This window comes from Condylura cristata, unplaced genomic scaffold (assembly GCF_000260355.1).
Source record: "Condylura cristata isolate star-nosed mole 26May11 unplaced genomic scaffold, ConCri1.0 scaffold00013, whole genome shotgun sequence".
Lineage (NCBI taxonomy): Eukaryota > Metazoa > Chordata > Mammalia > Eulipotyphla > Talpidae > Condylura > Condylura cristata.
Genome location: NW_004567114.1, coordinates 25171232 through 25194962, shown reverse-complemented (window position 1 = coordinate 25194962; position 23731 = coordinate 25171232). Strand labels below are relative to the sequence as shown.

At 53.3% G+C, this 23731-nt stretch overlaps 1 protein-coding gene across 3 annotated transcripts in view; it reads right to left on the bottom strand.

Annotated features, from left to right (window-relative positions):
* The window catches only part of ACTN1 (actinin, alpha 1), an 89080-nt gene that overhangs the window by 5764 nt on the left and 59585 nt on the right, over positions 1–23731 (bottom strand). For all 3 annotated transcript variants that reach the window (XM_004681754.1, XM_004681755.1, XM_004681753.2), the window contains exons 4-16: positions 23134–23220; positions 20814–20901; positions 20251–20329; positions 16819–16900; positions 15318–15403; positions 7618–7710; positions 6112–6342; positions 4425–4572; positions 3528–3678; positions 2957–3065; positions 2038–2178; positions 1246–1428; positions 794–928 (exon numbers count right to left, since the gene is read on the bottom strand). In XM_004681754.1, the coding sequence (XP_004681811.1) occupies positions 794–928; positions 1246–1428; positions 2038–2178; positions 2957–3065; positions 3528–3678; positions 4425–4572; positions 6112–6342; positions 7618–7710; positions 15318–15403; positions 16819–16900; positions 20251–20329; positions 20814–20901; positions 23134–23220 (1613 nt within the window). The remainder of the gene's footprint in view (positions 1–793; positions 929–1245; positions 1429–2037; positions 2179–2956; positions 3066–3527; positions 3679–4424; positions 4573–6111; positions 6343–7617; positions 7711–15317; positions 15404–16818; positions 16901–20250; positions 20330–20813; positions 20902–23133; positions 23221–23731) is intronic.

The window sequence follows — 23731 nt, the reverse complement described above, 5'->3', positions numbered from 1 at the left end:
CCCTGGGGTGAGGACCGGGGCTCTGAGGCTATCGGTCAAAATCTGAGATGATTCTGGGCTCCCACCCTGGCCTCAGAGAGCCCACTGGGCCCAGCAGCAAGCCCGGAGCAGGCCACGCAGCAGGGCGCACCACAGCACTGGAATCGCGAGCTCATCCCAGGGACCCTCCCTCGGTGCCCCAGCTTACTTCCTCAGAGGTCATGCTCCTGAGTGGCCCGCCCTTCCCCCTTAACCCCATGGCCTGTCCTTCATCCGTGTAATAAACCTTGTTGTGAAAACCTTCTCTGGGCACCCAGTTGAACCCAGCAACTATTTCCTGAGTCACACGTAGGTGAACTTGGCCTCTGCCTTCAACAAGCTCAGAGGGAGAACAAGTGATGTATCTCTTCCACGAGCTACCGCATATATCAGTCTGGCTCAGACGACTCAGCAAAAAATCCCATGCCTGCCCAAGCTCTGGCTCTGTCTCCAGGGGGATCGTCCTCTTTCACCAAACGTGTTTTGGGAGAAAACAGGCCCGCTAAGGAGATAAGCCGAAAGGCTAAGCTGGGTCAACCATCCAGGTGCTGCCTCTCCGTGGGGCTTCCCCCGTGGCCCATCAGTGGTGCCTGCGGGGGGGGGGGAGGTCTTTGCTCCCAAACCAGGCACTGGATCACCCACATGCAGGTGCCACACTCTGCAGCAGACCCACAGACCTGCCTGTGAGCTACCGACTGGGAAGGCACCGGGAGGGGTGGAAGCCCCTGTCCCTGCCTCCAGGGGCTTAGGGGCCGCCCCTGGGGACTAAACCAACCTCCATCTTAGTCTGGATCCAGGGTCCAATGACGTTGGCCTGGGCCCCGAACTGCTTGCGTAGCCTCTCGTTATGCTGCTGGCGGGCGTGCTCCTCCGTCAGCGCCTGGTCCCTCCGAGGCACCAGCTGCCGCACCTGAGGCAGGAACAGTCACCGAACATAGGAGGTGGGCAGCCACTGTCCCCGTTTCAGACGGGGAATGGAGGACTCAGGAAGGAAGGAACCAGTCAGAAATGGAACAGAAATTCAGTGATCGGTGGTCTGTTCCAGAAATCCACTGATCAGTTAACTTTATAGAGGAGTGTTATTAAGTGACAATGAAAAAAAAAAAAAAAAGGAAGAGAGATCTATAAATAATAAAGGAAAACTAGCACCAAAGAAAGATGGCAAAATCCCTCGAGAAACCTACCGCGGCTTAGCCAACGGCCCCCCCCCCCGGCCCTTGGACTCACGTGGTCCCATTTGCCATTGATCTCCTGAGGCGTGATGGTGGTGTAGGGGTTGGTGCCTGCCATGTTGACGTGGTAGGTCTGCACAATCTTGGACACTTCGTTGTGGATGCCCAGGATGGCCAGGCGCTCCTTGTCAGCATCAGGGAGGGTGGCCTTGAACTGCTCGTGGGCTGTGGTCAATCCCTGGGCAGGGGTAGAGAGGCAGAAGTGACTGGGCAGGTCAGCGGAGGCCCCAGGCATCCACCGTGGGCTGGAACCAGCATGCGGGCTGGTCACGGCAAGGGGAAGGCTGCCATCTAAATGAGCGCTTCGTGCTCGGGGCTGCTGGAGTCAGCAGAAACTCCCCTCACGCCCCCCACGGTATTCACGGTCCAGCAGTCAGGTCAAGAACAAGGGTACCCCCCTGGTGCCCTTCCCCAACACAAGTTCCCAGCACAGTTTGCAAAAACTGTATATGTCATACTCTGCACGTGCATAAAAGATCAAGGAAGTGGTTTATTGATAGGAAGTTAAAATTAAAAATTAGGTTTAAAAATAAGGCTCAGGATATGGAGTAAAAAAAAGGGGGTGGCATAGGGAAAAACAGGCTAATAAATAGACATATTTGCGTGCACCTTCAGAGAATGTGTGGTCGATCACATCACTCACCTGTGGGCGGAGGGATGCCAGAGCTGGGGACTAGGGCAAGGAGGGGGCTTCCAGGTATTGTCATGATTTGGGTATAGGGATAAGGCCTTGTGAAAATAGGGAAAATGAGGAGTCTGAATCACAAAACCCTCTGGTGCCACACACCTGGATCTCCTCGATGGTGTGCACGATGAAGGTGTCCTGCAGGTCCTCCATGGCCCCCTCCATCCAGTTGTTGAAGGGTGCAGCCCGCTTGGCGTACTCTAGATACAGCTGGTCAATGGTCTCCAGCAGCTTTTCTGTCCGCTGGGAGTGCCGGGTGATTGGATGGTGTTTAGCTGGGTGACATCCAGAATCCCACCTCCCTTGGGTCTCTCCCAGATCCTCCCAATAAGCACCAAGGGATTCAGGTCTGGCCGCACCAACCACTCAGGCCCAAAGAACAGGCTTTCTCTGGTACACTGATTCTAAAGGTGGGGCAGGTGGGATGACCCCCTACCAGAACCCCTTGGCCTGGCCCCCAGAGTCTAGTTCATAGGAAAGCTCTCAAATGTCTGGGGTTGTTAAGTATACCAACCCAGGAGGAGGACACTTGGTTAGAACAAGAGAAAAGAGCTCTTCACCAGCCCTCCCTGGTGGCGCAGCAGGTTAAAGCACAGCACTGAGAAGCTAAAGCCACTTCAACCTGAGTTCGATCCCCGTCTTTAGCCTGCCCCGGAGGTTTCCACTTGTTGAGTCAGTCCTCTCCTGACCCACCCGCTGCTCCCCTCAGCAGTGTACTTCGTGGATCTGCCTGTTCTGCTCCCCACTCTGGTTCTGGTGAATCCTCTCATCGCCCCTGCACCTCTGGCCTGTACCCTAGTTCTGTATGCACAAATAAATACATCTTAAAAAAAAAAAAAGAGCTCTTCACCAAGGCAAAGCCCCAATCCAAGACCAACACGACTTCCACGGGCAGACTAGGGCTTGGGGAGTTCAGGGGAACCCGGTATGAGTGCTTTAGCCCAAAGTAAAGCAAGTCAAGAAGCAGGAAGGGACACAGAGTGGCTGGAGGCAGGTTTTCCTCTCCCCTATGGGTCCTCACCTCTAGGGCTTCCCTCCGCTTCTGTGTGAGGGCCCCCAGATTGTCCCACTGGTCACAGATTTTTTGGCACCGGGCATTGACACTAGGTGAGTCGTAATAGTCCAGCTCACTAGGAGGGAAAAGACAGGAAGAACCAGGTGAGAGGGGACCTCCATGGTCTGCTCCCCTCTTGAGCGGGCTGGGGTGGAGGGTGCTGGAAGGTGTGCTCCATTCACAACGATCTTCCAGATACCCCTCCCGCCCCCAACTTCCTCCGCTGTCAGGAGACCACCCATATCAAAGGCCAGACCCCCTGGCACTGGGCCCTCGCCCAACCACGCCCAGGGGGGATGTCAGTCTAGACGCTGATGCCCAACAGCAGGGAGTCACTGAGGTCTCTGAGGAACTTAGAGCCAAGATGGGAGATGCTCTGGCCCTGTGCTAGTTATAGCTTAGGACTGACGGCCCGTGACAGAAAGGGTCATGGATTCGTTCCCCACCTAGAGAGACAACCTTGCCACCCAGGCACCACTGTGCACACCTCCTCATTGTCCAGGGCCCCAGCCCCAGCCCCGGCCCAGGCTGTGCCTACTTGAGCTCCTGGGCAATGGCTGCGATCTGTTCCACACGGTCCTGGTGGGCGGCCAGGTCACTCTCGAAGGCCTCGTGCTTCTTGAGCAGGGCCTTGATCTCCGAGAGGGTGGCCGTCTCATAGTCCTTCTGCCGCAGCATGGCTTCTTTGCCTGGTTCCGAGACGGGGGGTGCCAGGTTGAACAGAAGTTGGGGGAGCATCTTCTCACCATTTGGGTCTCGGAACACTAGGCACTCTACTTTTGGGGCCACGTCCCAAGGGGGTGTCCGTTATTATTTGTCATGTGAGACAGCAGAGGTGCGGCCAGGGGACCCCCAGGGAAAGGCGTGGGGTCACTACTCTCTCCCCATGGAACCTGTCATGGGGCACCATGAAGGTCATACAGGAAAGCCATGCAAGGACTCTGACTGTAGCTGGAGGCCCGGTCTGGTTCGGGGATGGCAAGGGAGGCAACCAGGTATGACACCTGCACCCAGGGTGCCCGTGTGCGGGCAGGCCGCTCAGCGTGAGGTGGCTTACACCATGGCCCTACGAGGTACAGGGAGAAAACAGGAGCACGTAGCACCTGCATTTTACAGACCAGGAGGCGAGTCAGGGAGCCGGTTTGAATTCACTGTTCTAGCGGCAGAGTTGGGGTGCAAGCCCCAGCGCAACTCAGGGAAGAAGTAATCATTTATGGTGACATGAACAATAGCTAACACCTAAGAGCAGGGGAACCAGTCTCGTGCTTTGTAAGTGCGAATCATCACATGCGCATAAACCTATCATTTGCTGCTTTGATTATCCCCCTTTTACAGATGAGGGAACTGAGACAGCAAGAGGCTAGCGAACTTGCTTAACGTTGAACCAGTAGGAGACAAAATCAAGAAAGTTGTGGCTGGGCTGGGGGCGCCTCACCGTCCGTCCAGGCCTCGTGGATGGAGGCCTTCTGCCGGAACTTCTCTGCCAGGTGGTCCAGCCGCTCCAGCCTCCGGATCTCATTCAGCAGCCACTCCTCGTAGCCCTTCTCCGCCTGCTCCAGGCAGCCCCAGGCATTGTTGATGTCCTGAGCGGTGGGAGGCACAGGGTGAGGCCTGCTGAGCCCCACAGCAGCTCCATGCCTTGCAGGCGGGGCCTCTGCCCCATCTCAGTCACACCCACCCGGCCCCACTGGCATTTCCCCAGGATCCGGGCACCAGGCCTCCCGGGCCAGGAGTATGGTCGGAGTCCACAGGGTGTATGGGGTTATGGGGGTGCAGACCTGTGGCCCAGAACCCAAGGCCTGCTGTGCCCCCAGACTGGCTTCCAACAGCATTGTGGACAATCCCAGAGGCTGTAGGGCCAGCTAGGGACGCAGCGGTGAACTGCACTAGGCAAGTCGGCCTGTGGCCTCCAAGCTGCCCCACTATTGTAGGTCTGCTGAGAGCTGTGGGAAGCAGCTGGGGGCATGTGGGACCCTGGTCGGTGGCGCTGGCCACGTGGCTCAGGCCACATGACAAACGCTGAGCACAAACATCCCACTGGACAGGGAGCCGCTGCTAGGCCCCGGGCTGGGCCGCGCCCCAGTGGAGCTCAGCTGTGTCCCCGTGTACAGCTGGGCCAGGGCACCTCCACCCAAATGAAGGGCACCTTTTCAGATTCCATAGAACGCCTGCCAGCGGCAGCAACCCCGGGTACCTAGGAGCTGCTGGTTCAGCCTGGGAAGCCGTAAAAGGACTGCAAATGTCCAAACTACATCCAGAATGTCAATGCCTCCTTCCAACACTATCTGCAGACACCGCCCCCCACCCCCACCCCACACCCTCACTCTAAGCCCATGTATTCCACTTCTTTGAGTTCCCAAAGGCAAAAGCTCTGGCTGGCGGGTATTTAAAATCTCTCCTGCATCTTTCTCTGGCTCATAAAATTTCTCCCCAGGGGCCCCCGGAGAGGGTAAGGAGAGAAAGAGAGAGCGCGCGAGAGCAATCAACACAAGTGACACAAATGAATATTTAGCAACCTAGGAAGCTGGTTCACAATACAATGTTATTTTGTTAATAATAACAAATATTTTGTTATTTTGTTTAAGTGTTTTTTGGTTTTTCTTGAAAGTATATAAAGATGAAAAGAATTTTTCAAAATATCTTTTGATACTGGGTAGTAAGATTATGATTGCAATTTTCACAAGAAGTATTTTGCTTATATATATCTTTGAAAATAGCCTACCCCTGAAATCCATTGTATGTGTAGACACATTTTTGGGTGCTTAAACAAGATTCCATGGAATTAAAAATTATCTTTACTGCTACTGAATTATGCTGTATTTGGTGCAATACCTCAAGAAGCATTTTGTTTGCAAAAATATTTCTGAAGGGTGGGGGGAAGTTGTTGGTGCTGGGGAGGTCTGGGAACTACAAAGGCAGGTCTCCCCCAGGCCTGGAGTGATCAGGAGAGAGGGGACTCTTTCTGGGGAGAAGAGGCCACCCACATCGCTGAATGTGGGCTTGAGCCTCAGTGTTGATCTGGAAGGAAGAAATGGCTCTGGGGCCCAGTGAGCAGGTAGACAGAAACGTGTCTCTGCCGCGCCCAGCCCCGGCGACACATCTGAACTTGACCAGGAACTCACCGAGACCATCCTGCCCTCGGAGGGCATGAAGGCGGGCCGGTTGCTGAGGCGCAGCTTGGTCTGTAGCGTGTTGAAGTTGATCTCCAGCTGGCACTTCTCCTGCACCTTGGGCGGCTTGTGCAGGCGCCGGTAGTCACGGAAGTCCTCCAGCTTCTGCTGCATGGCGTGCATGGTGTTCTCAGGCGCCCGGTTCTCCAGCCAGGGGATGGTGCGGCGGATCCACTCCAGCAGCTGGGGGGCGGCAGGGTGTGAGGATGCTGGGAGAGAGGGCCAAGGCCACCCTCTCTTCCACTGCCCCCCACTCCCACACACAGGGAGCGCTTGGGGGGTGGGGTGGTTCTCCCACCATTTCTCAACTAACGACATTTCTCAACTAGGCCATTCCCAGCCTCAAGGCCACCTTCCAGGTGCTCCCTGGAGAAAGAAACCTGACCTCTGGGGTACGTTAACTCATAGCCAGCATCACCCCATTTCCTTGCTTTGCCAGGGCAAAAGTCCTGGATCCAGTATGAAGATCAGCTAAGAGGCAGAAGGCCTGAGTTCTAGCCCTAGGTCTACCATCTGCCTGGTCTCAGTCTCCTTATCTATACTGTGAAGGGGCTCAACTGTTGTTCCCTGAGGCCCTTGCCAGCTGACCTTTTAGGATTCTAGAATATGGGTCTCTGGATCAAAAGGGAAGAGGCTGGCTTCTGGGCACAGGCTCGGAATAGCCTGGAATGTTTTCCTTGAACCAAGATGATGCAGTGAAGAGGGACAAGGAGTCGAAGTGACAACATGAAATGGATCGTCACCTGCCAGGTCATTATGTCACCTGTAAGGAACTTATATATGTGGATAGTGACAGGAGTCCTACAGGGCTAAGGGCTGGGACTGTCCCCAGGTCACAGAAGGGGGAAGCAAGTTACCATGAGGTTACTGACTTGCCAAGGTGACCCAGCTAGAATGGGGCAACAGGGATTTAAGCTAAGGCACTTGGGTTCTTACTATGCTGAAGACAGATCCCCCTGAGCTGCTCAAAAGGCTGAATTCTTTTCGAGCAATAAAATCGTAATCTAAATGTAGCCAGGGGCTGTCCCCTCCCCTCCTGTGCAGGGGTGCAGCCACTTGCTAGTCTGAGGTTTATCCCTGGATCCCTGGGTCTGGCCTTCTCAGAACCAGACAGACTCCTTATCTAGTATAAGCAAAACTCACAGAACAAAAGTGAAAAAAGCAGGTCCCAGAGAGATAAAGGGACTTCTCAGATTCATGTTGTTGGGGACAGAAAACCCCAGAACTCAAATCTCCAAAGCCCAGAGATTAGCACCTGACCCTTTTCTATGTTCAGGGAGAGCCAGAGCAGAGATGAAGACACCCTGGGTTAACTATGCTGGGGCCAAGTATTATCTAGCCTAGGGTTGGCTCCAGGCATAGATCAAGACAGATTCCGGGGCCCCTCCCCCCCTCCGAGGGTGCAGTGACAGGGCCTTGCTGGAGTCAGTCTACCCAGGAGAACCCAGGGGTACCCACATCGCTGGCCAGCTTCTCATAGTCTTCCATGAGCTGCTCGTTCTCCTGGTTGACAGCCAACACCTTGCAGATGCGATTGGCTGCCGTCTCCGCCTGGCAACAAGACAGAGAGTCACAGTCAGCTACCCACCCGCCCGGCAAGAAGCTGGGTCTGCACCTCTGCCAGCCAAGCCTCCTCCCACCCAGCAGCTCCGCATGGCTGGAAGGCAGTTCTGAGACTCTGACATCACCTCTTCCTCACCATCTTCTTTCCCAGCCATGGCGGGCACCATGGCTCAGCCCTACCTGAGTCTTGGTAGAGGTGCCCAGGACGGTACTGGGGCCCCAGAATGGGGCTAGAAGGGCAGGAAGGGAAGAAATTCATCCAATGACTAACAGAATCAAAATGTGCAGGTCAAGTGGAGAGGCGAGAGAATTCATGCCCATTTGAGAATTCAAGCAAAGGCGCTGGGATCCCATGACTCAGACCCTCAGGTTAGATTTGCCGGGATCAGGGAGACACAGGATTTCAAATCCTGGAATAAGGTTCTAAGAAGCAGGGGGGCCTCTCAGGATCCCTGCAGAAGCGCTCAAGACTCATGGCCCAAAGCCCAAAGAACTTTAGAGAAGACTTAGGGATCTCGTGCTGCATGACAGGTAAGACAACACTGACCTAGCACGGCAACTCCGGAAAGCTAAGAGCATGTCTGGTGCCAAGTGCCGGGCAAACAGACCCCCAAGGTGCCTCAGCAGTGAGGCTGCTGAACAGAAGCCAGATGCAAAGCCCTAGAAGCCCCAAGAAAACACCACCTCCTCCAGCCGAGGGGGCCACTGAGCACCAGACATCGGCAGGTACCAGGCACTTGGGAACCCACTTTGCCCAGTGACTTTTTTTTAAGGATTCATTGACTTGCTTAATGTTTTCTTTCTTTTTTAAAAAGATTTATCTATTTACGCATAACTGGGGTACAGGCCAGAGGTGCAGGGGAGGTGAGCGGCTTTACCAGAGTGGGGAGCAGAACAGATAGACAAGGTACACTGCAGAGGGGAGCAGCGGGCGGGTCAGGAGAGGGCTGCTGTGCCATGTGGGTCACCACCAGGGCCAGAGATCGAACTCACACTGCAGTGGCTGCGGCCAGCTTGCAATGCCGCATCCTAATCCGTTGTGCCACCAGGGAGGACCCTGCCCTGCCCAGTGACTTTTTCAATTTAGCTGCTCCTATGCACACACTAACCCACTGCAAGGAGAAGTGAACTCAAAGGCTTTAGGGCCCTGGGGTAGAAAGGAAGACACCTGAGATGGGAGCAGACAGACATGTATCCCAGGCCTGGAGAAGAGTGACCCGGGGCTGACTAAGGCTTTCGGGGTAGAAAGACGGGCCTCACACAGTTGCTGATCAAGACAAAATTGCAGCCAGGTTAACTGAGGTTAGGATTAAGGAAGAACTTCTTAGAATAAGGCTATGTGGAGCTGGGAAGGCATGACTAAGAAGAGGTAAGTGTTTTCCCTTGTAGACTTCTCAGAGAGGACAAGGCATGTGACTGGTGGGTGACCACCCTGGGTTGAGTGTACATGCAGGGGCAGAATGAGATCACCGTGAAGGTCCTTTCAAACTCAAAGTTAAGAGACAGGCCCCTCCAGTGCCAGGCACAGGAGAGCATGGGCAGTCTTAGGGAATGGACAGTGAGCCCAGGAGTCCTCTGAAACAGGCCTACCCCAACGCAACGCTGTCCTGGAGACGCCAGGGCCACTTTTGACGTGGAACGCCTTCTGAGAACTCCAAGAGACCGAGAAGAGGGTAATTACTTCCTGGAGCCTGTCCCAGCAGATGGGGGGCTTGGGGAGAGTTGGGTCGTGAGAACCAGGTCAGTGTGCCCCAGGGGGCTAGCTGAGGAGCAAGGAGGCATGATCTGTGTGAAGTCACCAGGGTCAGGTGCACTGAAAGCGACAGCAGGGGTGTCCAGGCGCCTCTGTCCAACGTGCTGATGCAGGCTGCTCTTATCAACTGGTGAAGAAGGAGCTGCTGCTGTGATGTTAATGGATAAGGCCCAGCTCACTGTATTAGCCTCCTGGTTGAACTTCACAGCTGGGCTCCAGGTCACCTGCTTCCATTTATATGTGAATTTGTCAAATTGGTGGACTGAGCAAGGTCCACAAATGTGGAATTTTAGAAGATGTGTCCTGTGGGCTCAAGGGCCTTACCGATCCCTCAGAACCTCTGAGGACGGACTTAGAGGAATTCCCCAGAGGGTTTCCTGGGGGATTTTCACAAAGATTCAACCTCTTTCTCAAGCCTGTATCTCCTAGCCTGCCCTGTCTCTGGCAGGCATTCCCTGGAGGGAATGACTGAGAAAACTGGTCATGATAATTCAGCGTTTGGAAATGAAGTCTGGACAACATGGAACAAAAAGCAAAGTCCACCAGGGTTGCTTGGAGGAACAGCTCAGCCCCCACTGCACTTTAGGAGGCAGGGCCTGGAGTCAGGGTTGACTAGAATCTCAGAAACCTGGCACCTGCCTGCACTTCCTGCTCCATTCTCTCCACAGGGAGCCCCCTGGGTGAGAGTTAAACTTGCTTTCACATCAGTCCCTTTACAAAGAAGGGCTCGGTCACCCCTCAACCTCAGCAAGAGGTGATCAGAGTAACCAACTCAGAAAGCACCAGCTGGTTAAGGCCCCCACAACATAATCCCAAGCAGCAGCTGTAACAGGGGGACCCCAAGAAAAGGGGAGGTTCCAGATTCCCTGCCCCACCCAAAGGAGGGTGGAGCTGAGCAGAGAAGAATCTGGAGAGGAGACGGAAGAGGAAGGAGAGCCAAGAGGAGCCCTGAGGAGCCACATGGAGCAGTAAGACGTGAGAAAAAGTTTTGTCTTCTTAGTCCTGGATTGATTGAACAGATGGGTGAGAGGCCCGTGGGGAGGTGACTATGGCAGCGTTTATCTTGATTTTGATTTTGCTCTTTTCCTCCCAGACTTGTCTGGCCATTTCTGACCCTTTTCTATGGGTCCCGGCCAGAAGGTGCTTTAGACTTGTGACAGGCTTTCAGGCCTTGCTTTGGGCCAACCCCCTTCGGGTGCACTTTTACCCACAAGGGAATGGGACAATTTGGGTGTCTGGTTTAGAAACTATATTCTTTGTCTTTTCTGTATTGCACACTCATTGTATTAAAGTTCCTTTCCATTAAAGGTCTTTATATGTTTGTCTTAATCGGGTAGATGGCAGAACCTACTGACAGTGGGCAACTCTGGGGGTTTAGGGGTGGGTGCCCCTCTCACTGCCCTATAACAAAGGGAGAGTGAAAGGGGGAGCAGGGCCCGCTTCAGTTCTCAAATTTTTTGTTTTCTATTCTTTTTCTCCCAAGCCTACAAGAGGCCTCTGCATTCTGGGGGAGCTGAGAGGTGCTTGGCCACCAAGTCATAAAAGGCCCAAAGGAGAGATTGGGCAAGGGGAGGCATGATTCACTCCCTGAGAGAAACTGCAATGATGTGACTTCAGGAAAATGCTAGGGGAGCCTGGCTTTGTCTCTGCAGGAGGAGATGGGAGACTGTACGCCACACTGAGAAGCGGAAGCAGCAGGTCACCCAGGATTTGTGTGAGATATGGGAAGCGAGCACAGTCTTCATGGGACTGAGAAAACATTCCATGGGGATCGGCAAAATGATCACATCTGAGTCTGAGAGGACAAGAGCTCCGGAGAGCTGCGTTTCCCTCTCCTTGGTGTGTACTTCCAGGACCTACTTTCAGGTCAACCACGACGCAACTTCACACAGAACAATGTACGTGCAGCAATGTTTTTAAATGTGGGCGCCATCACCCCCTGAGGACTTAGCACTCCAACAAAGCCCTCCACTGCCGAGCAGCAGCCAGTGAGCTGGTGCAGGCACCAGCTGAGAGGAGCCACCTTCAATGAGGTGATGTGAGGTGATGTGAGGCAGTGCACAGTGACCGCTGCCCACAGCCCGCGACTCAGGAATGCCCAAAGAGCCCTTCCTTCCCACATTGAGCTAGAATTACCCACCCCTTCCTCCTGTCACTACCCACTGCCTGGTCTTTCCCCTGCCCAAAGTGGGCACCACAGGCCTGGCGTCCCTGCAGTGAGGGTCCCACAGCCTCAAGGATAGCAGAGAAAGGCTTGAGCTCCCCAGAGGTGAGTGTGGGCAGGATCAGGCCTCCAGAGAGTGGAAAGGGCGGCTCCCTCTCCAGCTGCTGCTGGGGCTGTCCCGACCCCGAACCACCAGAGGGCACTAGCTTACTCCTGTAACAATGCAGGACATTCACCCACTGTGACCATTTCCTGAGCAGTGCCAGCTCCACCCCCACCTTCCCTAAGCCTTCCACTTGAGGAACCCCACTCACTTCTTAAGACCCTTAAAATCAAGTGTCCCTGCTACGAACACCTCCATTTCCTGCAGCCCTCCCTGCTGCCTGTCCCCGACTCAGTCTGTAGCAGGGGAGCCAGGCTGCAGCCAAGCCAGTGCTGGTTATTAAGGGATGAAGGCTTTCCCAGATGCACCATGAACTTCCTTGAGAGCAGGAATGAGTTTTCTTTCCCTGCAAAGATTCACAATGGTGAGCAGAGGCACTGACAGGCAAAGACACCACCTACATCTCAAAAGCACCTAGAAACTCCTACAGCAGATCAAATTCATGCCTTCCAGGGCTGTGGCGCAGAAACGATTCCCAAGAGACCTGGAAACAAGGCTGCTTCTATCCACTTTACATCTCCATAGAGAAGAGGACAGGAGAGGAAAGTTGAAAAGGAATGAAAACTGAGACCAACCTGTCAAACAGAAGTTGGTCCTCAGCTGACAAGGAAAGTCAGTCACACCAGGCGCCGCACACCAAGCGCCTGGTCGGCTGCGGAGCACACACGGTGCTCAAGCGCACACATGGCTTCAACTCTGCACCCTTCTAGCTCCACAGTCCCAGGCTCGACGAGAGAGGAGGCAGAGAGATGGAGGGCGCAGGCTGTGGGTCTGGGAAGGTCTCCCCACTGGCATCAGACATGGAGACAGAGTATGGACCCAGAAGACCCCCCACAGGGAGATGCCCCACTGACGCTGGCCTGCTTAGCTAAGGAAAGCCCTCCGGGTGGTCAGAGACAGCTCTGGGGGAGGCCCCTGCCCTGGGGCCGGAGAGAACACCTACCCCACCCTCCCACCCCACCCCTTGCCCTCCAGCTGTGACTTTGTCCTCAAAGATGGACAGAGAGAGCATGAAATGGTGCAACAGGGATGAGTGACAGGGAAGAAGGCAGGGAGGGAGGTGGCGTGAGCTTTGAGAGTAGAAAAGCAGGCTGCTACACACACTCTCTCTTTCTCTCTCTCCCCCCTTCCGAGCATTGTCATCAGCCAGGACACAGGGAAGGCTTAGAGACAGGGAAGGCCAGTATGGGCAGGCATAGAGCCCAGGGCAGAACCCCTGAGGGAGTAGGGGAGAGGAAAGGAGAGCTGCAAAGGGGAGACCACAGCAGCTCATGGCGGGTAAGCAGACTGCAGACTGCGTGGCTGGGGGCCACCGAGGTGAGTAGATAGATCAGTGGTGTTCATGCTCTGGCCAAAAAGGGGGAGGGAGGCCCAGAAGAAGTTGAGGGGGGAGAGCAGCAGCAGAGGTGGGATGAAGAGAAGAGGAAGCAAGAGGCAGGCCAGAGAAGAGGCTGAACAGGCCTGGCAAGGACTGGGCATCCCGGAAGGGCAGGCGCCTGTGAGGGCATCCCAGATGGGCTGCGCTCCTGTCCCAGCACCTGGGGCCCTGGAAGAAAGAAGCTGAGGAGGGTCTTGAGTGTCCATCCAGGCAGGGAGCAGGGAGGGCGACTGCTAGGCCCTGTGGTGCCTTTATAGAGGTGTTTAAAGGTACCCTCCCCCCTGGCACTTCTATGGGAAATTGTCAGACTGATTACATCCACAGACAGGGTTGCTGCCACCTGCACGAGTATTTTAATGTGAAATATTCAAATCTTCATGATCTATGGTGTGCACCTGGCACCCTCGTGTGGTGTGCAACCTGCACCACTGTCCATGGCAGACCTGGCTGGGAAGCATCAGGCGAGGCTCTGAGCCTCTGGCCTGGACACCAAGGAAATGGCAGGAAGACTTGCCCCTGCCCTGGCTGCTAGGTATTCAGGAGTATGGTCCTGCCCAAGCAGGAAGGAGGCAGTGCGAGGAAAGGGAGCCTGGATGCTTAAGGGGATAGTCAGGAAGTGTAGCCAGGAGCTGTCCCCTAGGAACAAGGCTCTGGACTTACACCAGGGAAGGAGCCAGGACCACGTGTTTCCTTCCCGTTTATGGTCTCTACTGTGCCCAGTGTATCAGCACAGAGGTGCTGGGGCACCCAGAGGCCGGGTTCTCTGGTGGCTTCAAGTGTCCGAGCTCAGAAAGCATCCTGACCTCCTACAAGAGGAGGAAGGGGATTCTCTATTCCCTCCTTTCATTCCAGGGGCTGCAGCCCCTTGGGGCTGCTGCTGCAGAATCCAGGGGAGACGGAAGAAATGTGCAAAAGGGAGACAAGGAGAGTGGGCGAGGCCGAGGGAGAGCTCACCTTCTGCGCACCCAAGAAGGCGTGGCAGTGACATGAAACATTAGGTCACATGGCCTTCCCATCCGGCCTTAGCGTGCCTACACATCTGTGCAGAGAAGGAGAAGAGGTTGAGAGGAGAAAGTAGGCGGCAGCACAGGATAAACCCAAACAGCCATGGTGAACAGAAGGGCACGACACAGACACAGACGCGCAGAAAATGAGGGAGTGGGCAGAAAGAGAAAAAATGAGATGGCGGAGGGTAGGGGTGGGGGCACCCTCTGAGGCAGGGGCGAGAGAGCACCAGAAGGCAGGGTGGGGGTGGGGCAGAAGAGGTGGCCCATCATGCATTTCAAGACAAAGCGCTCAGCTCCATGCAGAAGGCGGCAAATAGGCTGAGCCGGTCACAGACCCATGGCCCAAAGCCCTGAAGGCCAGGCCTGCGGTTCTGTGCTCGTGATGCCCCGGATGCTGTGTTTCTGGGGTCCTGCCGGGGGGCTAGGTCTAGCGATGAAACCCTCATGCCTTCACTGTCAGCAGTGTGAAGAGTGTGCTTTGGGTGTTCCCTTGCAGAGAACCGAACACGCACTACTGGGCTATCGCCTCTACAAAACTGGGCCAGGATGCCGGACAGACCCTGCAGCTGCCGCGTGCTCCCTCCCTCCTTCAAAGGGCTCACGTGCAGGGGAGCAGGATGGGCTGTGATGAGTGACTGGGCCAGACATCAGAAGGCACGTGTGCCCACAGGGGCCTCCTCTCTGTCATCTTTGCAAAAACGGGCCAGTGAAGACAGACAGGCACGATCACCCCAGACATGGCTCCCTAGAGAAGCCCCCTGGCATCAGCAGAGGGGGGCCTCGGGGTGCTGGCCGCTGTACCTCCCAGGTCTCCAGGAGCCCCCCAGGGTTAGTGGCACACATGCAGCCCCTCCTGCTTAATTCAGCCAGTCATCGGCGTCCCGGAAGAGTCTCTTGCCCAGTTTCTTGGAGATAGGAGAGAAGAGCAAGGGATTTGTGGGGGAGTGGTGAGGGTGAGGGGTGGGTGGGAGCTGAGCTGAACAACACGCCACATCAGCACCAGGGGCTAAGTCTGCTGAAGGGACAGAACACCTGGTCTGTCTGTCACGAGGGCGAGGAGGCAGGTGGGCATGGTTTGGGATCCGGCATGAGGTGTGCTGGGCAAGGAAGGAGCAGGGGCCCCCGGGTACCTTCTGGGCTCCAGAGAAGGCGTGGTAGAAGCTGGACACGTAAGTCATGATGGCCTTCTCATCCGGGCGGGCGGTTCCAACAATGTCTGTTAAGAAAAATCTGGAGTTAAAGGCAGCGGCTGTATACATGCTACAACCCGATGGGACACAGAAAGAGCTCCCAGAAACACCAAGTCTCTGGCTTAAGTGTTGAACTGGAGTCTGGTCCACTTCTGGGCACACAAGAGGTAGAAGGAGGCATGAGACGTGGGGGCAAACAGACAAACTGAGAATCAGGAGTATTTCACGGAGCAGCTGGCTCTGTCCGCAGCAAGTGCAGCAAAAGCAGCAGCAGAGGTTCAGAGGAAGAAAGAAGCATTTACACATCAGAAAAGACATAAGAGTAGAGCAGCTAAAGGCCAGGGGCAGCCTCACTTGCATCCCAATGAAAATCAACCAACTCTAAAGAACAATAATGAGGGAGGCCTGATTTTGAACTGGGCAGCAGATGCACCACGGGAGGGCTGGCAATTCACTGGGCGCGAAAACGGTTTTACAGCTGCATAAGAAAATGTGCACAGTTTTAAATTATGTGCTCTGAAGTATGTAATGATGAGATGCTGTGAGGCTGGGGTTTGCTTTTAGACCATTTTCTTTTTTTATTATTTCTTTATTTTATATTATTTATTTTTAAGATTGATTCATTTATGCGTACAAGAACTGGGGTAGAGGCCAGAGGTGTGGAGGGGTGAGAATTTTCACCAGAGACAGAGTGGGGAGCAGAACAGGCAGATCTGGTGAAATACACTGCTGAGGGGAGCAGCAGGCAAGACAGGAGAGGTTCGGCTGTGCCGTGTGGGTCACCCCCATGGCTGGGAGTCGAACTCGTGCTGCAGTGGTTGCAGATAGCTTCATAGGGCTGTGCCTTTAGCCCACTGCGCCACCAGGAAGGGCCCTGCTTTAGACTATTTCCAACAGAGAAAACAAGCGACCGTCTGGATGATGGAGACACAGAATCTCTCTGAAAGTGGCCCTCCACCACTCAGACACGGCAACAAAGTGCCACATCTTACTTGTAGCCCTAATGACCATCATCTTTCACAAAAGCCACTCAACTCAGGTGTCTGTTCTTCTCCCCGGCCCCAGCCAGCCTTGAGCGATCCCCCGTGTGTGCAACAGACATGATAACAAATGTGTTTGCCTTTTTTCATGTTAATCCATCTCTGTCTTACAGGGTCTCAGCTAGAGAACCCCTCCCCCACACATCAGAGGACCACTGTGCCCCACCTCAGCACTCCTACCCAGACCATAGACAAACATGAAACTACAGGTAACGGAAGCAAAAATAACCTCAAGATCCTTTCTAACACCAGCTTTGGGGTTCCTATCAGGCAGGGGACACCCAGGATCCCCAAAAGAGCCCCCAGACACCATCCTTCTTCCTTCCTGCCTCACTGCTGGGGCCCAGACCTCTGGGGTGGTGACCAGGGGAGGGGGGAGGCCCTGAAGGAAAGAGCCTTACCTTCTGCGTCCAGCATCTTGGGGATGTCCAGGTACTTCTCTGCCACATCGAAGGCCGTGTTTAGATTTGTGAGCGGGTCATCCTAGAGGGAGCAGAGGAAGAGGGGTTATCTGGGGAGAGGCCGGATGGAGCACTGGCTGCCTCCCTCTGCTGACCACCAAGTCCAGAGCAGAGGGCCTGCTGCAGCACCCCCGGCTCAGTCCTCCCGGTCACTCTGGCTGCAGAAGGCTGGCCTCACTGCCAGGGCCCGGTAACTGGTACTCTAATAACTGTCTCTCCTCAAGTCTCCGTTTCTTTGTCAGAAAGATGGGGTGAAGAATGCTACCCAAGAAATGCAAGCCAAGAGCAGGTCTGGGCACGGTTGTGCCACGGCTTCTGGTGGCTGTGAATGTGCCGTCAACCAGCGGGACTTGTGGGTAAAGCCACAGACCTGTTTCCTCACCTGTTATTAGGAATTGGGCCAGGAACTCTGAAGCCTCTTTGGTGCTCACTTCTCTTCAAATTTTAGCGCTCCATCAGATAGCCACAGCCTCTGACTACTCTAGCTTTCTGCTACCTTCAAGAGGACTCGTTGGGGATTGGTGAGGATGTAGGGAACAACGTATCCCTGGTGGGACTGCAAAATGGTACAGCTGTTGTGAAAACCAGTGTGGATCAACTATTCCACTCTGCGTATATCCCCAAGGGACAGAAACAGGGACTCGAACAGACGCCTGCACACCCACGTTCCCAGCAGCATTATTCACAGTAACCAAACCCAAACAGCCAAACACTGCCAGATGAATGGTAAACAGGGTTAGTGAAGGCTTTGCCTTCAAGGAAAGTCTGACACGTGATACAATACGGATGAACCTGGAAACACAATGCTACAGGAAATAAGCAAGACACAAACACTGTGTGGGGCTCTAAGTAGAGTCTAAATGGAATGATGGCTGCCAGGGACACACGGAAGAGGGTGGGGGTGATGGGCCAGTTCTGGAAATGGGCACGGACTCATGCCCCTGAACTATCCGCTTAAAAATGGCTCAAGGGACCAAGTTTATACCATGCATATTTCCCCACAATAAAGTATTTTTTTTTTAAAGATTTATTTATTTGTACGTACAGAACTGGGGTACAGGCCAGAGGCTCAGGGGCGGTGAGAGGCTTCACCAGAGACAGAGTGGGGAACAGAACAGGCAGATCGATGAAGTACACTGCTGAGGGGAGCAGCGGGCGGGTCAGGAGAGGTCTGCCACACCATGTGGTCACCTCCGGGGCAGGCGGGAATCGAACTCGTGCGGAAGCGGTTTTAGATTCTCAGTGCTGTGCTTTAACCCGCTGCGCCACCAGGGAGGGCCCAATAAAGTATTTTAATGCAGAAAAGTCTAGGTTAGTGGGGGCTGAAGGGTTCCTTTCTGAACTTCCCCTCTCTTCCTGGTTCCCCACACTGACCTATCGCAAGCTGGTTTTGTCAGCCAGGACTCAGTTCCTACTTGGCGAAGGTCAGAATAACAGGGTAGCAAAGGCAGTAAACAAACATTTGGGACACTTTCAGGAAAAAACTGTTCAAAAACAGTAAGATGGAACCATTTGGGGAAGTTCCTGAAAACTTCCAGAAAGATAAAAACACTGCCATGCATGAAGGTCATTTGCATCAGGATCTTCTGCAGAGTGGGCGCCCACCCACCAGCCCTGCCTATCCCCAGGGCCCAGCAGGCCCCTGCACCCACCTTGGGTGCTCAGGAGGAGAGAGCCCCAGCCAGAGCCCTCAGCTTCCCCATGCCTCTAAGCACAGTGGCTCTGGCAACCTCTTTGCTTTCTGCAAAACATCACTGTTCTGTGGAAACAGGTCTGTGCTAAGATCTGGGCTGAATTTCACTGATGTTTGAATTAAAGTGAGGGGGAGACAGACCCAGTGAAACAGTGAGAAATGAGCAGGAGAAATGAAAAGGCACAGAGAGGACAGAGATGGGGAGGGGAGCTGGCCAGATATCAAAGACCCCTGACTGGCGCTTCCCAAATGGCTTAGGCTCCTTGGAGGCAGGGGTCAGGGTGGTGGTGGGAGACACAGGACACAGTGAGCTTGGCCAGCTCTACATAGGGGTGGGAGCAGCTGAGGAGTGGCTGCTGTCCATCTCAGCAGGGACAGACACACACCTATTCCAAAGTGCATCACTCATCGCACAGTAAGGATGGCTGTGAAGATGCCTTTAAAAGAAAAAAAATGCTGCCTCTTGCATTTTTCCTCTTGACCCTAGTTGAACTGGCCACATGATTTCCTGCGGGGTTAGAGAAATTCTTAAACTGATTACCCCCTTGCAATGGAGCTGGGTTCCAGGGCAGGGAATCCTTGGCCCAAAGGAGATTAGCTTGGAAGGGAGAGCTGCCCTCCACCCTCACACACCTGCACGCAGCCAGAGGGACTCCCCGCCTTCAGCATGTGGGCCCTCTTAGGCAGACAAAGACCCGGGCCTGAAGCTTTATGCCAGCTCAGGAGAGCTGGAAGGATGGGGATTTGCTGCTGCCTTCTCCTGTAAATGCTTTGTCACCAGAATAGGGGTCCTGACACCCCATGAATTGCCAGAGCAGCTCCCGCGCCAGTAACAGTAAGACCCTTCCGGGGAGCACAGACGAGAGGAGGGACTTTGCTGAAGTCAAGGGCAAGGTCATTCATTCCTAGTAGCTTGCTGGCTAACAGCTCACTGGGTCATTGCAGCCCGAGCTCAGGGGTGGCTTCTCCGAAGAAGCCCAAGGCACGTGGCTGCCCAGCTCCTGCACGGAGGAACTAAGAGGAAAGGCAGGTGGGGAAGGTCAGAGTCGCCCTGCATAGGCCGCTTCAAGGACAGACACTAAGACACATGGCCAGACACGCAGCTCCCACCTCCACGCCGCTCTTCACACACATACTCAAGAAAATGCCCAGCGGCTTCAAGTCATAAACATAAGTGAACTTGAGCAGCAGCAAAAAGAAACTCCCCAGGCAAACCTGAGCAATGAGGGGCACCAAATTCAAGGGAGGAACTTGCCCAGGACGGCACAGCCAGTCACGGACACAGCTGGGAAAAATACTTGAAGAAGATGCACTCTTTTAAATGAGGACAGCACTATCCCCACCTCACGAAACCCAGAAAAAAAAAAAAGGAAAAACATGTGAGTTAGCATCGCATCACCCTGATAAAACACTCAGTTTTGCTGTTTCGGGGGGGGCTGTGCAGTTGCAGGGGGAGCTGTGCATTTCGCCAGGCACACAGGCGCGCACCCAGCCCGAACTATACAGATGTTTCCCCATGCCACCACACGTGTTGTCTCACCGACTGATCGAAGGAGAATGACCCCTCTGGGTGGGCCAGGGGCTCTTGAACAGGGCGCAGTCTTGCCCTTCGCCCGCCTGCCCCCACCTACCACCAGGTAACGAGCTGCTGGGTGCTGGCTGTGGGAGAGCACACGTACCTTCCGCAGCTTCCCGTAGTCAATCAGCTCAGGCCGGTGGCGGTGGATTAAGGCACAGAAGCCGAGGCCATCCTTCCAGCTGCCCGGGAGAGAGAAGGTGGAGCGAGCAGGTGAGTGGGGCTGGGCACTGGGCTATTCAGAGATGACCATGTGGTGCTTCGGGCAGGTGCTTGAAGACAGGGTGAGAAGGACCAGTCCTTCCTGCCACAACCCCAGCATGGCGGCCAAGACTTTTGGGACTGGACAAGCTGAGATCCACCGACCGGACCCCCACCTGAAGCCCTGGGCCCTGACTGCTCTTTTCTGGGGCCCAGGCCGGAATACCCCCCAGGGAAGCTCCCAGCAGCACTGGCACCGGCTGAAGGTACACCGGGCGGTAGGCATGCCGAAGACTGCTAGGTGGGGGCGGGTGGGGGCAGAGGGTCCGTCGGTGACACTCCCTTCCGCAAAAAGCAACTGGCCCACAAGGGCTCTGTTCGCAAGCCAAGATTGACCCAGTCAAGCTCCTGGGGGTTTCTGGGGGAGTCTGTGTAAGCTTTGCAAGAACTCCAGCAGCCACTCACCTTATGTGGAAGTTCTGGATGTTGACGTTTTTGTAAGGGGCTGTCTTCCTCTGACACCACAAGAGCAGCCCCTCCTTCGCTGAAGTCTCTGTGGGGAAGAGGACCACAGGCAGGGAGGTCAAGCTTAGTGGAGGCCGGAGCCCGGCTCAAACCACTGTGACCACAGGGCCGTCCTCTTTCACATGGGGCGTCCACACAAAGACCCCTGGATTCCAAGCTGGCTGCTGTTACCACCCCATCAACCCTGTTTGCTTAATGAAGTTTAACAAGTTATTTGAGAAGCACAGAGGTGAGTTAGGAAGCTTCTCGTAACTAGACACACTACACATTCACAGATGGAGACAAAGGTTTTTGTGCCTTCAGAGTAGCTCCCCGTCACTCCTTTTTATTCAAACTGGTAGTGATCAAAATAAGTGAGCAACCTATGCCAGGTGACCAGTTCAAGAAGGGAAGTTTGGTTGGTCTATGACATCTAAAATACAGGAATTTCCAGACAGGGGCACATCTGAGTCCTTAAATCCTTTTGTGGGGACAAAAGCTTGGGGGACAAAAGCACTAGGACTTCTGGTCAGATTCAGTGTTTAATGAATCAACACCACTGCTGTGTGTGTGACGTGGATGTAGGTATGTAAGATAATGCCAGTGTCAAGGTTCCCAGCACAGATGTGCTGCCAACCACACTGCCCCCATGTGGTCACATTTATGAATTGCAGGTTGCGGCTCCCCAGGGGGTAGGTTTCTTTTTGAGCTCGTTTACATGCAAGTCACAAAATAGATCTCAGATGGCATTAAATGATTCCTTCTGCAAAGAAAATACAGTAGTCCAAGCACAGGGAAACAATTAAAAAATGAGCAAATCTAATGCTTCTACTCCAAACCCTTCATCAGCTTTATTTTAAGACTGAGACAAAGACAATTTAATCAGAGTTGACAATAAGTCTGCCCAGAAGCATAGAAGTCACCTTGGAGGTTATTTGAAAAACAGATTGAACTCTACTAAGTTCTAAGTGACTACAATCCTAAACATCAAATGTTTACAAAGTAAACCTAGACCTTCACATTGCTATATCAAATCAAGAGTTCCATTAATCAACACTGTTCTTAGAGAAAAGTTAATGTGTTGCTTTTTAAAAAAAAATTTTCACCCAGCCCTCCCTGGTGGTGCCAATGGGTTAGGGCCAGCACTGCAAGCTAGCCACAACCACTTCAGTGAGAATTCAATCCCCAGCCAGGGTGGTGACCCACATGGCATGGCGACCCTCTCCTGTCTCGCCCAATGCTCCTTCCTGTTCTGCTCCCCACTCTGTCTCTGGTGAAGCCTCTCACCACCCCTGCACCTCTGGCCTGTACTCCAGTTCTGTATGCATAAATAAATAAATCTTTAAAAAGAAATTATTCACCCATGCACACACGAACTGGGGTACAGGCCAGAGGCATGGGAGGTGAGAGGATTCACCAGAGACAGAGTGGGGAGCAGAACAGACAGATCAAGTGAGATACACTGCTGAGGGGAATAGCGGGCAGGTCAGGAGAGGTCTGCTGCACCATGTGGGTCATCTCCTTGGCCAGGGATCAAACTGGTGCTGCAGTGGCTGTGGACAGCCTTATGGTGTTTTAACCGGTTGTGCCTCCGGGGAGGGCTGTGAAAAGTTAATATGTATAAAAACCTTTTCAAGGTTTCTATGTTGTTAAAATGAATTTAATAGTTAAAAACATATTATCTTTACCTCATTTTAAAATATTTGATGTGTTTTAAAATACACATAACATATAAATATATCACCAACTACATTAACATTCATATAAGACAGGAAGCTCAAAACCTGCTGGAGTCTGAAATCAAAAGTCTAGAGATCATTGCCTGGACCCTGGAGGCCCAGTGCAGATCTGCAAAGTGGTCACCAGAGGGTGCTATGGGAGCGAAGTGGAAACCTGGGTGGCTCCCACTCAGGGCACCCGCCTGTCTGCTATTCTTCTATCCTTTTGGATTTAAGAACTCAAGAGCCAGGTTGGATGTTCCAGTATACTTCCCTACAGCAACCTTGGGCTTTAGCAAAGTGGGGGACACCCTAAACAATTTTTCCTCATTTTATTTATTTTCCTACATTGCTGTTCATTTTTGTGCAGTAATTGATCCCACAGAGTTCCAAATTGTTTATAAATATTTCCACAGGAGGGAGAGAGAATGCAAACAACAGATCAGAAGCCTAGGATGTGCCCCAAGATCAAGTCTCCATTGCACAGGGTCAAGGAGGAATATGTGATGGTAAAGGCAAGGGAAGGTCTTGGGGACTCAATGGAAAAAGAGTAGAAGGCTTACCTTCCACAGAGATGTCCTGGATGGCAAAGCGTAGGATGATGGTCCAGATCATGCCCAGGGTCATTTTTACATTCCCATCCACAATTTCTATAGGAAGAGTAGCAGGACTCATTAGGGTAGGTCTTAGCAGGAACAGAGTTAACATTCCCTGAGTCACCACATCCCACTGAGCAGCCTACTTAGGAAGTCAAAGACCCACAGTTCCACTGCTGAAGGGGGCATCAGTATGTTTCTAAGTTGGTACATCCTCAACATTAGTCTTGTCAATGATTTTTTTTGTATTGATACCAAAAGTAAAGGTGGCAAAAGCAAAAAAAAAAAAAAAAAGAACCCAAGTGCCCATTAATGAATGAATGGATAAAAACATTGTGGGGTATATCCATAATGGACTATTACTTAGTCATAAAAAAAGACTAAAACTTGCCATTTGTAACAACATGAATGTATCTGGAGGAAATTATACTACATAAAAGTAAGCTAGAGTAAGGCAAATATCCCATGACCCCACTTATTAAGTGGGATCTAGGAAATAAGTTTAAAAAAGACCAAGCTCTGGAAATGCAAGCTAGTACAACCACTATGGAAAACTGTTTGGAGG